The sequence below is a fragment of the Oncorhynchus masou genome, chromosome 7, assembly GCF_036934945.1.
Source record: "Oncorhynchus masou masou isolate Uvic2021 chromosome 7, UVic_Omas_1.1, whole genome shotgun sequence".
Taxonomy (NCBI): Eukaryota; Metazoa; Chordata; class Actinopteri; order Salmoniformes; family Salmonidae; genus Oncorhynchus; species Oncorhynchus masou.
The window spans coordinates 26,995,378-27,011,512 of record NC_088218.1 but is presented as its reverse complement, the minus strand read 5'-3'; the positions used below and the strand labels follow the sequence as shown (position 1 = coordinate 27,011,512).

The 16,135-nt window shown below is 42.9% G+C and overlaps 1 protein-coding gene across 1 annotated transcript; it reads right to left on the bottom strand.

The window, feature by feature from the left end:
• Nucleotides 1-8,284: 8,284 nt before the first annotated feature.
• Nucleotides 8,285-15,168, bottom strand: LOC135543606 (T-cell-specific surface glycoprotein CD28-like). The gene is made up of 4 exons (XM_064971006.1): nt 14,817-15,168; nt 12,388-12,744; nt 11,387-11,526; nt 8,285-9,531 (listed from the first exon to the last, which is right to left on the bottom strand). Exons 1-4 carry the CDS (start codon nt 14,899-14,901, stop codon nt 9,409-9,411), a joined length of 705 nt encoding a protein of 234 aa, XP_064827078.1. The 5' UTR covers nt 14,902-15,168; the 3' UTR covers nt 8,285-9,408.
• Nucleotides 15,169-16,135: the final 967 nt, after the last annotated feature.

Here is a 16,135-nt window from a genome sequence, read left to right as displayed (position 1 = left end):
TCTGGATTCTGTAAAAGCCTACCCTATCAGGATATGCGTTCACTTTTAGCTTCCTGTGCCAACCGGAAGTGCCTTAAATTGGGGTCATAGGGGCTGTTTCGAAGGGTTAAAAAGGTCAGATGTTTCCAAAACTTTGTATCTGTGATTAGGCAACCCTCAAACTGTAAATCAGTAATTTCTCCCAACAGATGTCAATGAAAAAAAACTCTCTCTCTCACACACACACACACACACACACACACACACAGCAAGGATGGAGTGACACCGTGTGGAGCTTAAAGACACACAGAGCCTGCAATGGCATTACCATAATCTCTAGGCTGTGCCGAGTTCAACGAGATGCCCCGCTTGACAGTAGCTCGCTCGGTCTGAGCGCAGCGACCGCGAAAAAAGGTAGGCCCATAATGAAGCCTGGACCTAAATTTCAAGTGCTTTTGGGTGACAGCGAAAGAACCGTTAGGGTTAGAAGCACAATTCGACCTCAGGAACGTTCCCGAGGTCCTCCCGATCTATAAAAAAAATGAATAAACACTCCCTGATGCTTCACTTAGGTGAGGCGTCATTCTATAACGATGTGCTCTGAATGTCTGGAAGCAAGTTCAGGGAGTGAGTGTTTTAATAAAATAAAACAGAACATAATACAAAACAAGAAACACAAACAGCACACAAACAAGAAACAGAAACAATGACGCCTGGGGAAGGAACCAAAGGGAGTTACATATATAGGGAAGGTAATCAGGGAATTGATGGAGTCCAGGTAAGTCTGATGACGCGATGGTGACAGGTGTGCGCAATAACAAGCAGCCTGGTGACCTAGAGGCCGGAGAGGGAGCACACGTGACAGTGGGGTTGAATGTTTGATGATTAACGACTCATGGTGTAATTGTAACAACATACAAGAGCTCAAGTCCTTTTGTTCACCTGACCTAGAATTGCTCACAATCAAATGCCAACCGTATTATCTCCAAAGAGAACTCTCCTCAGTTATCTTCACAGCTGTGTATATCCCCCCGCAAGCTGATATCAAGACGGCCATCAAGGAACTTCACTGGACTTTATGCAAACTGGAAACCATATATTGAGGCTGCATTTATTGTAGCTGGGGATTTTAACAAAACTAATCCAAGAACAAGGATCAAACTACATTCTATCAGCATATTGATTGCAGTGCACGAGTGAGTAACACACTCGACCACTGCTACTCTAACTTCCGCAATGCATACAAGGCACTCCCCCACCCTCCTTTGGCAAATCTGACCATGACTCCACCTTGTTGCTCCCCTTCTATAGGCAGAAACCAAAACAGGAAACGCCCGTGTTTCGGTCTATCCAAATCTAGTCTGAACAATTGGATTCCATGCTTCAATATTGCTTTGATCACGTGGACTGGGATATGTTCCCGGGTAGCCTCAGACAATAACATTGACGTATACGCTGATTCGGTGAGCGAGTTTATAAGGAAGTGTATAGGAGATGTTGTACCCACTGTGACTAAAACTTTCCTAACCAGAAACCGTGGATTGATGACAGCATTCGCGCAAACTGAAAGCACGTACTACCGCATTTAATCAGGGCAAGGCGACTGGAAACATGGCTGAATACAAACAGTGTTGTTATTCCCTCCATAAGGCAATCAAAAAAGCAAAGCGTCAGTATAGAGACAAAGTGGAGTCGCAATTCAACGGCTCAAACACAAGACATGTGGCAGGGTCGGCAGACAATTACGGATTACAAAAAGAAAACCAGCCCCGTCGCGGACATCGACATCTTCCTCCCAGACAAATTAAACAACTTTGTTGCGCACTTTGAGGACAATACAGTGCCACCAACATGGCCCGCTACCAAAGACTGTGGGCTCTCCTTCTCCGTGGCCGACTTGAGTAAAACATTTAAACGTGTTAACTCTCGCAGGAATGCCGGCCCAGGGGGCATCCCTAGCCGCATCCTCAGAGCATGCGCAGACCAGCTGGCTGGTGTGTTTACGGACATATTCAATCAATACTTGTCCCACGCTGCTGTTCCCACATGCTTTAAGAGGGCCACCATTGTTCCAGTTCCCAAGAAAGCTAAGGTAACTGAGCTAAATGACTTTGAGAGACTAGTCAATGATCATATCACCTCCACCCTACCTGACACCCTAGACCCACTCCAATTTGCTTACCGCCCCAATAGGTACACAGACGACGCAATCACACTGCACACTGCCCTAACCCATCTGGACAAGAGGGATACCTATGTAAGAATGCTGTTCATCGACTACAGCTCAGCATTTAACACCATAGTACCCCCAAACTCGTCATTAAGCTCGAGACCCTGGGTCTTGACCGCGACATGTGCAACTGGGTCCTGGACATACTGACGGGCCATCCCCAGGTGGTGAGGATAGGAAACTAAATTCCCACCCCGCTGATCCTCAAAACTGGGGCCCCACAAGGGTGCATGCTCAGCCCTCTCCTGTACTCCCTGTTCACCCATGACTGCGTGGCCATGCACGCCTCCAACTCAATCATCAAGTTTGCAGACGACACTGCAGTGGTAGGCTTGATTACCAACAACGACGAGACGGCCTACAGGGAGGAGGTGAGGGCCCTCGGAGTGTGGTGTCAGGAAAATAACCTCACACTCAACGTCAACAAAACAACGGAGATGATCGTGGACTTCAGGAAACAGCAGAGGGTGCACCCCCCCATCCACATCAACAGGATAGTAGTGGAGAAGGTGGAAAGTTTTAAGTTCCTCTGCATACACATCACGGACAAACTGAAATGGTCCACCCACACAGACAGCGTGGTGAAGAAGGCGCAACAGCGCCTGTTCAACCTCAGGAGGCTGAAGAAATTTGGATTGTCACCAAAAACTTGTCACAAACTTTTACAGATGCACAATCGAGAGCATCCTGTCGGGCTGTATCACCGCCTGGTACGGCAACTTTCCGTCCATAACCGTAAGGCTCTCCAGAGGGTAGTGAGGTCTGCACAACGCATCACCGGGGGCAAACTACCTGCTCTCCAGGACACCTACACCACCCGATGTCACAGGAAGGCCAAAAAGATCATCAAGGACAATAACCACCCGAGCCACTGCCTGTTCACCCCACTATCATCCAGAAGGCGAGATCACTACAGGTGCATCAAAGTTGGAACCAAGAGACTGAAAAACAGCTTCTATCTCAAGGCCATCAAGCAGTTAATTACTGTTAAATAGCCACCACTTACACATTAGAGGCTGCTGCCCTACATACATAGACATGGAATCACTGTCCACTTTAATAATATGTACATATTTTGCATTACTCATATGTACAGTGGGGAGAACAAGTATTTGATACACTGCCAATTTTGCAGGTTTTCCTACTTAAAGCATGTAGAGGTCTGTAATTTTTATCATAGGTACACTTCAACTGTGAGACGGAAACAAAAATCCAGAAAATCACATTGTATGATTTTTAAGTAATTCATTTGCATTTTATTGCATGACATAAGTATTTGATACATCAGAAAAGCAGAACTTAATATTTGGTACAGAAACCTTTGTTTGCAATTACAGAGATCATACGTTTCCTGTAGTTCTTGACCAGGTTTGCACACACTGCAGCAGGGATTTTGGCCCACTCCTCCATACAGACCTTCTCCAGATCCTTCAGGGGCTGTTCCTGGGCAATACATACTTTCAGCTCCCTCCAAAGATTTTCTATTGGGCTCAGGTCTGGAGACTGGCTGGGCCACTCCAGGACCTTGAGATGCTTCTTACGCAGCCACTCCTTAATTGCCCTGGCTGTGTGTTTCGGGTCGTTGTCATGCTGGAAGACCCAGCCACGACCCATCTTCAACGCTCTTACTGAGGGAAGGAGGTTGTTGGCCAAGATCTTGCGATACATGGCCCCATCCATCCTCCCCTCAATAGGGTGCAGCCGTCCTGTACCCTTTGCAGAAAAGCATCCCCAAAGAATGATTTTTCCACCTCCATGCTTCACGGTTGGGATGATGTTCTGGGGTTGTACTCATCCTTCTTCTTCCTCCAAACACGGCGAGTGGAGTTTAGACCAAAAAGCACTATTATTGTCTCATCAGACCACATGACCTTCTCCCATTCCTCCTCTGGATCATCCAGATGGTCATTGGCAAACTTCAGACGGGCCTGGACATGCTCTGGCTTGAGCAGGGAGACCTTGCGTGCGCTGGAGGATTTTAATCCATGACGGCATAGTGTGTTACTAATGGTTTTCTTTGAGACTGTGGTCCCAGCTCTCTTTAGGTCATTGACCAGGTCCTGCCATGTAGTTCTGGGCTGATCCCTCACCTTCCTCATGATCATTGATACCCCACGAGGTGAGATCTTGCATGGAGCCCCAGACCGAGGGTGATTGACCATCATCTTGAACTTCTTCCATTTTCTAATAATTGCGCCAACAGTTGTTGCCTTCTCACCAAGCTGCTTGCTTATTGTCCTGTAGCCCATCCCAGCCTTGTGCAGGTCTACAATTTTATCCCTGATGTCCTTACACAGCTCCCTGGTCTTGGCCATTGTTGAGAGGTTGGAGTCTGTTTGATTGAGTGTGTGGACAGGTGTCTTTTATTCAGGTAACGAGTTCAAACAGGTGCAGTTAATACAGGTAATGAGTGGAGAACAGGAGGGCTTCTTAAAGAAAAAGGTCTGTGAGAGCCGTAATTCTTACTGGTTGGTAGGTGATCAAATACTTATATCATGCAATAAAATGCAAATGAATTACTTAGAAATCATACAATGTGATTTTCTGAATTTTTGTTTTAGATTCCGTCTCTCACAGATGAAGTGTACCTATGATAAAAAAATTATAGACCTCTACATGCTTTGTCAGTCGGAAAACCTGCAAAATCGTCAGTTTATCAAATACTTGTTCTCCCCACTGTATACACTGTATTCTATCCTATTCTACTGTATCTTAGTCTTTGCCATTCTGACATTACTCGCCCAAATATTTATATATTCTTAATTCCATTCCTTTACTTTAGATTTGTGTATATTGTTGTGAAATTGTTCGATATTACTGTCAGATATTACTGCACTGTTAGAGCTAGAAACACAAGCATTTTGCGACACCCGCAATATCTGCTCAACACATGTATGTGACAAATAAAATTTGATTTGATCTGATTTTCAGTTTTGATTTTTAATACATTTGCAAAAATGTCTAAACGTGTTTTTGCTTTGTCATTACAGGGTATTGTATGTAGATTGATGAGGGGGGGGGCAATTTAATCCATTTTAGAATAAGGCTGTAATGTAACAAAATTTGGAAAAAGTCAAGGGGTCTGAATACTTCACGAATGCACTGTAGTATACAGTGGAGCAAAAAAGTATTTAGTCAGCCACCAATTGTACAAGTTCTCCCACTTAAAAAGATGAGAGAGGCCTGTAATTTTCATCATAGGTACACTTCAACCACGACAGATTTTTTTTTTTTTTTTTTTATGGTGGAAAATACGTATTTGGTCAATAACAAAACTTTCTCAATACTTTGTTATATACCTTTTGTTGGCAATGACAGAGGTCAAACGTTTTCTGTAAGTCTTCACAAGGTTTTCACACACTGTTGCTGGTATTTTGGCCCATTCCTCCATGCAGATCTCCTCTAGAACAGTGATGTTTTGGGGCTGTTGCTGGGCAACACAGACTTTCAACTCCCTCCAAAGATTTTCTATGGGGTTGAGATCTGGAGACTGGCTAGGCCACTCCAGGACCTTGAAATGCTTCTTACGAAGCCACTCCTTCGTTGCCTGGGCGGTGTGTTTGGGATCATTGTCATTCTGAAAGACCCAGCCACGTTTCATCTTCAATGCCCTTGCTGATGGAAGGAGGTTTTCACTCAAAATCTCACGATACATGGCCCCATTCATTCTTTCCTTTACAAGGATCAGTTGTCCTGGTCCCTTTGCAGAAAAACAGCCCCAGAGCATGATGTTTCCACTCCCATGCTTCACAGTAGGTATGGTGTTCTTTGGATGCAACTCAGCATTCTTTGTCCTCCAAACACGACGAGTTTAGGTTTTACCAAAAAGTTCTATTTTGGTTTCATCTGACCACATGACATTCTCCCAATCTTCTTCTGGATCATCCAAATGCTCTCTAGCAAACTTCAGACGGGCCTGGACATGTACTAGCTTAAGTAGGGGGACACCCCTGGCACTGCAAGATTTGAGTCCCTGGCGGCGTAGTGTGTTACTGATGGTAGGCTTTGTTACTTTGGTCCCAGCTCTCTGCAGGTCATTCACTAGGTCCCGCCGTGTGGTTCTGGGATTTTTGCTCACCATTCTAATGATAATTTTGACCCCACGGGGTGATATCTTGCGTGGAGCCCCAGATCGAGGGAGATTGTCAGTGGTCTTGTATGTCTTCCATTTCCTAATAATTGCTCCCACAGTTGATTTCTTCAAACCAAGCTGCTAACCTATTGCAGATTCAGTCTTCCCAGCCTGGTGCAGGTCTACAATTTTGTTTCTGGTGTCCCTTGACAGCTCTTTGGTCTTGGCCATAGTAGAGTTTGGAGTGTGACAAACAGGTGCCATTAATATAGGTAACGAGTGGAAGACAGAGGAGCCTCTTAAAGAAGAAGTTACAGGTCTGTGAGAGCCAGAAATCTTGCTTGTTTGTAGGTGACCAAATACTTATTTTCCACCATAATTTGCAAATAAATTCATTAAAAATCCTACAATATGATTTTCTGGATTTTTATCTCTCATTTTGTCTGTCATAGTTGAAGTGTACCTATGATGACAATTACAGGCCTCTCATCTTTTTAAGTGGGAGAACTTGCACAACTGGTGGCTGACTAAATACTTTTTTGCCCCACTGTATGTAATATATAATATAAAAATTGTGCACTATAAAGAGAAAAGGGTGCCGTTTGGTATGTAGCTACTGTTTCATTGCGACATGAATCCTGTACACCTCATAGCCTGTACAGCCCTCTCGCTGTAATTGATTATGGTGACTTGTTGTAAATGAATGCAACCTCCTCTGTCTTACAGAGACTGGACTGTTTATCATGCATCCTTGCGCTTTATTACAAATGCCAAGTCACTCACCCACCATTGCACATTGTACCAAATGGTAGGATGGACCTCACTTTATATGCACAGAAAATACATTTGCATGTGTTCATCTACAAAGCCCTAAACTTCCTCTTTACCTCTGTAGTCTGGTCTCCTTCTCCACCAGCAGTTACCATACCCGGTCTGCTAGGTGGTTTCTACTTAAAGTCCCCAGGACATTCACAGTATTAGGCAAGATTGCATTCTCTTCTTGTGCACCAGATGCATTGAATAGTCTACAATCCATGTTTCATCTAGATATGTTAGTGCCATTGAATGAATTTAAAATATTGATGGGAGACTCTGTTACAGAGGAGTGTAAATGCTTTTTTTTTAGGCTGGATCATGTTGTATTGTTGTATGTTTTAATTATGTAATGTATTGATTGTTGCTGCCTTCTTGGCCAGGTCTCCCTTGAGAAAGAGACTCTGGTTCTTAATGGGCTTTTCCTGGTTAAGTAAAGGTTAAAAAAAATGTAACAGTCTGTTGGTTTAATACGTTTGCCCTATCTACTCAGAAACTGCAAGGTGTGCAACATCAGGTGCAGTCCCTCTTATGCATACTCTAGTATAAAATGGCACAAAACACACTTCAAGGAAACAGTAGACAGGAAATGATGCTAGGTGTGTTTTTTTGTTTTTGTCATTACAGCAGTTTTTTTGGTATTTTAACGTTTCCTCGTGGCTGAGTTACTTAAGTTAACCCTCAAAGGATGAGTTGTAAGTTGTTCTATAAAAATCTGTAAACAATGATTAAAACTAAAATATTGCAATACACTGAAACAGTTGAGAGAGGCCTGTAAGCTTGGGAATGCTCAATTTGAATCACCAGCATGATTAAATAAAGGTTAAATAAAAAATAATATAGTCCGTTGGTTTAATGCGTTTGCCCTATCTACATAGAAACTACAAGGTGTGCAACATCAGGGTACAGTCCCTCTTACGCATACTCTAGTGCACAATGGCACAAAACACAAGCCTCCAAGGAAACAGTAGACAGTAAGTGATGCTAGGTGTGTTTTTGTTTGTTTTTGTCATTACAGCAGTTTTGTTTGTATTTTAACGTTTCCTTGTGGCTGAGTTACTTAAGTTAACCCTTAAAGGACGAGTTGTTCTATAAAAATCTGGTTAAACAATGGTAAAAACTAAAATATTTGTAATGTGGTGTGTGCTGGTGGCAGGGAAGTCAGGCGCAGGAGAATGAACTTGGTAAAAACGGAGCTGTTTAATAAACATCAAAACCTCCGAAAACCAAAGTAAACAATATAACAAATAGAGGGTGCAAAAACCATCGCACACCAGAATAACAATAAACACCTACATACAACAAACAATCTCCGACAAGGACAAACAGAAGGTTAAATACACAACATGTAATTGATGGCATTGGAACCAGGTGTGTAGGAAGACAAGACAAAACCAATGGAAAATGAAAAATGGATCAATGGTGGCTTGAAGGACCACCAAACACTGCCCGAACAAGGAGAGGGACCGACTTTGGCGGAAGTTGTGACAATATTGCAATACACTGAGACTGTTGAGAGAGGCCTGTAGCTGGGGAATGCTCGATTTGAACCACCAGAAACACCAGCAGGGTAACCTAGTGGTTAGAGCGTTGGACTAGTAACCGGAAGGTTGCAAGTTCAAATCCCTGACCTGAAAAGGTACAAATCTGTTGTTCTGCCCCTGAACAGGCAGTTAACCCACGGTTCCTAGGCTGTCATTGAAAATAAGAATTTGTTCTTAACTGACTAGCCAAGTTAAAATAAAGGTATAAATAAAACTCAAGTACAGTAACAAATAATTAGTCCATTAAAAGGACAAGCAGGGATTTAATAATTCAGTATGCCAGTTTCAATGTAAGATAGTCACTGATTTTGATACATATACTGTACATGACAATCAGTGGCTCTCAGAGAGAGTGTGTGAAAATGTGGTTCCATTCACCACAGATCTAGGGTCTTCCTACACACCCACTACAAATCAAAGAGGTTGTCCCTGTGACTGTACGCATAACCAAATTGTGTGTTGGCGTGTGTTCGTTCTCTACAGTATGCATGGGGATATTTTCTTATATAGTATGCTGCCCACAACTTCAAAACTACATTCTCAATAGTTCCCCAGAAGATCATATTACATCAGACTATAATTATTTGATTAACATTTCTAAGATAACTCTCTTTATTTACACACAATCAGATGAACAATTAGATGTACACCACATAATTTGAAGAGCTAGCTTTTGTATTTACATAAAGAACTTTGTCTGTTTCTCCAGTCAGCCCTCAAGGGCCAATGAAGGCTCGACTCTCGTGTTGCTTTTGTCTGAGGATGACTGATCAGTATCGTCCCATTCGGATTGGATGCTGGACCCCCTGCTTCTTCCTGGGCCCCCTGAGTGGAGTTTTGGGTTTGATGTTCATGTAGTCGCTCTGGGAACACTTCACTCTCCTCAGTCTGAGCTGAGGATCAAATTCACAGAATGAGGTGGAGAGTGAGTAGGGTGAGCTCTGTATATGTATGCAGTGGTAGTTGCATAAATCTGTCTCCATGTATCACTTGTGTTTTCAATACATACAGTACCAGTCAAAAGTTTGGACACACCTACTCATTCAAGGGATTGTCTTTATTTTCTACATTGTAGAATAATAGTGAAGATAGTGAATAGTGAAGACATCAAAACTATGAAATAACACATTTCGAATCATGTAGTAACCAAAAAAGTGTTAAATAAATCTAAATATATTTTACATTGGAGATTCTTCAAAGTAGCTACCCTTTGCTATGATGACAGTGTTGCACACTCTTGGCATTCTGTCAACCAGCTTCATGCGGAAGTCACCTGGAATCCATTTCAATTAACAAGTGTGCCTTGTTAAAAGTTCATATGTGAAATGTCTTTCCTTCTTAATGCTTTTGAGCCAATCAGTTGTGTTGTGACAAGGTAGGGTTGGTATACAAAAGATAGCCCTATTTGGTAAAAGACCAAGTCCATATTATGGCAAGAACAGCTCAAATAAGCAAAGAGAAATTACAGTCCATCATGACTTTAAGACATGAAGGTCAGTCAATTCAGAAGATGTCAAGAACTTTGAAAGTTTCTTCAAGTGCAGTTGCAAAAACCATCAAGTGCTATGATGAAACTGGCTCTCATGAGGACCCCCACAGGAACGGACCACCTCGAGTTACCTCAGCTGCAGAGGATAAGTTCATTCGAGTTAACTGCACCTCAGATTGCGGTCCAAATTAATGCTTCACAGAGTTCAAGTAATAGACACATCTCAACATCATCTGTTCAGAGGAGACTGCGTGAATCAGGCCTTCATGGTCGAATTGCTGCAAAGAAACCACTACTAAAGGACACCAATAAGACGAAGAGATTTGCTCGGGCCAAGAAACATGAGGACATTAGACAGGTGGAAATCTGTCCTTTGGTCTGAGGAGTCCAAATTTGAGAATTTTGGTTCCAACCGCCGTGTCTGTGAAACGTAGAGTAGGTGAACGGATGATTCCTGAATGTGTGGTTCCCACCGTGAAGCATGGAGGAGGAGTTGTGATGGTATGGGGATGCTTTTCTGGTGACACGGTCAGTTATTTATTTAGAATTCAAGGCATACATAACCAGCATGGCTACTACAGCATTCAGCAGTGATACGCCATCCCATCTGGTTTGCGCTTTGTGGGAAAATTCACAGGACAATGACCCAAAACACTCCTCTGGGCGATGTAAGGGCTATTTGACCAAGAACGAGAGTGATGGAGTCCTGCATCAGATGACCTGGCCTCCACAATCACCTGACCTCATCCCAATTGAGATGGTTTGGGATGAATTGGACCGCAGAGTGAAGGAAAAGCAGCCAGCAAGTGCTCAGCACATGTGGGAACTCCTTCAAGACGGTTGGGAAAGCATTCCAGGTAAAGCTGGCTGAGAGAATGCCAAGACTGTGCAAAGCTGTCATCAAGGCAAAGGGTGGCTACTTTGAAGAATCTCAAATATAAAATATAGTTAGATTTTTTTTTTTACTTTTTTTGGTTACTACATGATTCCATGTGTGTTATTTCATAGTTTTGATGTTTTCCCTATTATTCTACAATGCAGAAAATAGTAACAAAAATGAGTAGGGGAGTAGGTGTGATGACTTTTGACTGGTACTGTATTCTATATTACATTCTTGGACTAAATAGTTCATTATGCATTGAATTTATGCCAAGGCTTGAGAGATTAACTTATATATATTTTTATCTCAGGAGGCAGCACCTCATGGATGTAAGACAAGTTACCATCTCTCTGAGTAAAGGAAGCGAGATGCCACTTACCCAGATGACAAAGGCGATGACAGTGACAGCCAGGCCATAGATGATGGTGATCCAGAACCCCAGCACCCATGCCCAAACAGGGACACCATCCACTCTAGAGCCTACACATCCCACAGTCTTTCCTGCCTGGCACTGATATGCTGACCAACCAATCAGAGAGAGAGAGATGTAAGTTTTAAACTTCAAGGGGTAGTTTTACAGATCCAGATTAAGTATACTCCTGGGGTACTTGAGTTTTTATACTGAAAGTGCATTTTAAGTTAAATAAATAAGATGATCTAGGTCCAGGAAACTGGCCCGTTTGGCCTTTAAGCACAAGTACATCATTAGAATATACACTAAATGCATAAAACATTAGGAACACCTTCCTAATATTGAGATGCATCCCCTTTTGCCCTCAGAACAGCCTCAATTCGTCGAAGCATGGACTCTACATTGTGTCGAAAGCGTTCCATAGGGATATTGGCCCATGTTGACTCCAACGCTTCCCACAGCTGTGTCAAGTTAATTGAATGACCTTTGGGTGGTGGAACATTCTTAATACACACGGGAAACTGTTGAGCATGAAAAACGCAGCAGCGTTGCAGTTCTTGACACACTCAAACCGATGTGTCTGGCACCTACTACCATATTCTATCCAAATGTACTTAAATCTTTGTCTTGCCCATTCACCCTCTGATTGGCAAATATACACAATCCATATCTCAATTGTCTCAGGGCTTAAAAATCCTTCTTTAACCGGTCTCCTCCCCTTTATCTACACTGATTGACGTGGATTTAACAGGTGACATCCTTAAGGGGCCATAGCTTTCACCTAGATTTACCTGATCAGTCGTTGTCATGGAAAGAGCAGGTGTTCCTAATGTTTTGTACACTCAGTGTATATTCCTTCAAATCAACATATAGCATTTTGAACTACTATGCGTGCATGCATGCCTGCGCGCATGCGTGTGAATTTGTGTGTGCTTGCAATAGATTAGTTCCTTTTGAAGTAAACATACCTTCAACCAGGACCACAGTCTGAGTCTCGTCTTGTACTTTCTCAATGGGAGGTGGGTACATGGGTTGCCCCTCACAGGTATAGACCCCAGCTCGCTCCGTGGTCATTCCAGAGAGGACAAAACTGACCGTATGGTCCTTTTCGTTCACCCTCAGCCCCAGACCCTCCCCAACAGGACTCACGGTCTCTGTGGAGTTGTGGTTGTGAGCACTGTCGTGAGTGTGGTTGCCAACCTCGACCAAGCCCAAGTAAAGGTGGAATCTCATTTCCTCCTGGTCCTTGCCTGTCAGGTTGGGGCAGCTGACCGATGCAGTGCCGTTGACAGACACACGGACCACATGGAACATTCTGAGCTTGTCTGGTGAGGGAAGGTCAAAAGTCAAACAGAGGCCGTCAGTTGTGTGCGTTATATCATGGGGAAGTAGACAAGGGCTCTGTTTAAATACTTCCCTCCGTCTTTCCTTGAAGAAATCACTGATCTGACACAGCAAGATTTGGTGAGTGCAATGGGGTGTAAACCTAGCCTGGGTGCCAGTCTGTTTCTGCTCTCTTGCCAAGTCCTTATAGAATTGTCATGCCAAACAAATTTTTGTGAGACCAGACTTTTTAGCTTGACAATGACAGCAATTGAGTCACTGTCAACAGATCTGGGACCAGGCTAGTAGAAACCTACTCTGGTTACCAGTCTTTTTAGCTAACGTTCCACTCCTTGCCACTCCTGTCATTTGTCAAATTGCTTGTCTCTTTGATCTTGAACACACACACATACACAGCTATGTATTTCTATACTTGTGAGGACTTTTGGGGGACTAACAATGGATTCCCATTCAAAATCCTATTCTCCCTAACCCTAACCTTAACTCCTAACTCCTAACCCTAACCCCAATTCTAAACATAACCTTAATTCTAACCCTAACCCTGAACCTAACCCCTAAGCCTAAAATAACTTTTTTACTTGTTAAACATTATCAGAATTTTAGCGAACTTCTGAGGACTTTTGGAACTCACAAGTATAGTAAAACATGTGCACGCACGCATGCATGCGTGACAACATGTCAGTTCATGCTGCAAGAACTCTGATAGGTTGGATGACATCCTCCGGAAGTTGTCATAATTACTGCATAAGTCTATGGAAGGGGGTGAGAACCATGAGCCTCCTAGGTTTTGTATTGACGTCAATCTACCCAGAGGAGGACGAAAGCTAGCTGTCCTCCGGCTACACCATGGTGTTATCCTACAGGGTGCTGTTGAGGCTACTGTAAACCTTTGCAAACTGTAAACCTTTGCAAAAATATTTTATGAAATTCACTGAGGAGGGATGGCCCTCCCCTTCTTCCTCTGAGGAGCCTCCACTGATAGACATACAGTGAATATCAATGCCAATAGATTAATATGACATTTCTTCTGTATGTCCATCTGATCCAGTGTTTTAGGAGGAATCAGGTGAACACACACACACACACACACACACACACACACACACACACACACACACACACACACACACACACACACACACACACACACACACAGGTAATGGCTTCTGAGGCTTACCTAGTCTTTTTATACTCTCATGTTTGGATTATTCACATGCATAATTTCACAGTATTTTAACCCACACATTGAACATTCTCCAAAACAACTGTTGTGGCCTGAGATTTCAAAAAGCGGTGGAAAGAGGCAGTCCCGTAACTGTGTGGAATAGAAAATGTGAGTCATTTAGTTGAATCCTTGTCACCCCCACCCCTGCCGTTTCAGTTCTGCAAAGTCCTATCAAAATGAGGAAACAGCCAATTCAATGCATTACATACACCTGCTTATTCTATTCATAATATAGCTGAAGTATAGATGTTAAAGCATATCCACATCTGTAATAGGGGTTTAACTACAGTAGTTTGAGTAATGCGTTGGAGGAATTCAAACCACTGCAACTAGCATCCACATCTAATAAAACCATGCAGCTTTGCAAGCATTACAATCTTGAATGATCTGCAACCCTTTGATTGGTCCACTTTTTGCTTTTGTTCCAGTTATCAGAATGTTCTGGTAGTGCTATGGATCCTGCCTGATGTGACATTTGTTAATACTGAGAATATAGATGAACGTTAATGACAAAGTTCATGGGTGAAACATTCAGATAGAAATGTAATAATTAGAGCTGAAACGATTCCCTATTATACCTGACAGACATTCATACAGTATCTATTCTACATAATACATTTGTATATGAACATTTTATAACGTTCCTGAACTGGCCCAGAGCTTTTTATTTATTAATTTTGGCCCATATCGATCCCCCCCAGGTTTTTATTTTGTTGTTACATGTACATACATTACATCTGGATAGATAGTACTTAGTATACATAATACATCGTATTTTCAGTCATAACTACTATAGATCGTGAGCTTTTAAGCAGGCCCAGGTCTTACCTTTACAGTTGTGGGAGCTTATCATGTTGGCAGCACTGGAGAGGCAGAGGGAGAGGAGGATTGTGGGTATCCAGTAAACGTTCATCTTGAAAGTCCTCAGTTTTGTGGTGAAATTGAAGCTCCCCTAGTATCCCGTTACAGTGCACAACAATCAGGGTAAATGCGACGATACACTGTATGCCAAGCAGACCAAGACAGTGACAGCTCTGCTCTACCTAGACATCACTCAACACATGCTCGTCACACGATGACAGCGTACATCTCATAACATCCTTCCCTGTCACTTCACTGTGACCAACAATCTGGCCCTCGTCGACTGACTGCACAGACTCTTGAGGAAAAAACATCCGCACTCTGTGGCAGTGCACTCTGAACTTCACAAGAGTATCCACCCTCTCACGGTGTGTGACCTTTGATGCCCTTTGAATTTGATACTTCTCTGTGTGTTAGGGCTTGGAACCTCGTATCGCATTAGTCATGTTTGATTTCCCCCTCTTATCTCAGAACTGTTATATAGACTCACTTTATTTCATATTTCACTGCTTCTGGTAGAACTCGCAGAGACCCACCTGGGCTACGGCACTAATGTGAGTGACCGGGGTTCGAACCTGGGTCTTGCCCACAAGACTGTGTTAGCCTGCTGAGCTAGAGCTAATGTAAGCGTTCGGGTCTCAGGTCTCAGGCAGAGTTACTCATCACGCGGTTGTTACATAGGCCTACCTAGCACCTGTCAGTGACAACCATCGTACAACGTGGGTTTTGTCTGTGGTTATGTGACTGTCTCCTGCAACAGACAGTCAGTCAGTCAGTTAGTCAGATAAACTAACATAATGTTGCACTTATATTATCACAGACGTGTAATGCGCCAAATCCTATAACCATACACCACGTTGTGCCGACTGTATAGGCCAACGTTTTTCATGATATTTTTGAGTAAACTTTCCAGTGAGCGTCATTATCCAGAGTCACTTCACATCATGCAGATAGAAACCTTAATTCAAAATTAAGGTTAAGGGGGGGATTAATAGCCCTCTCAATTTTTAATTAAGGTATCTATCTGTATGATGTGAAGTGACTCTGGATAATGACGGTTGCTGGAAAGTTTACTCAAAAATACCACTCCTACTATAGGCAGGAGTGGTACACAAGTCAAATCAAATTTGATTGCGCCGTATACAACAGGTGTAGACTTTACCAACACACACACACCTACTGTAGCTCATGTATGGAGTTTTTGGGTAATTGCCAAAAAATAAGGTCTGTGGTCAACACAGGCTTACGAGATCATATACGTTTTGTTCTATGAGATCATCTTGGTC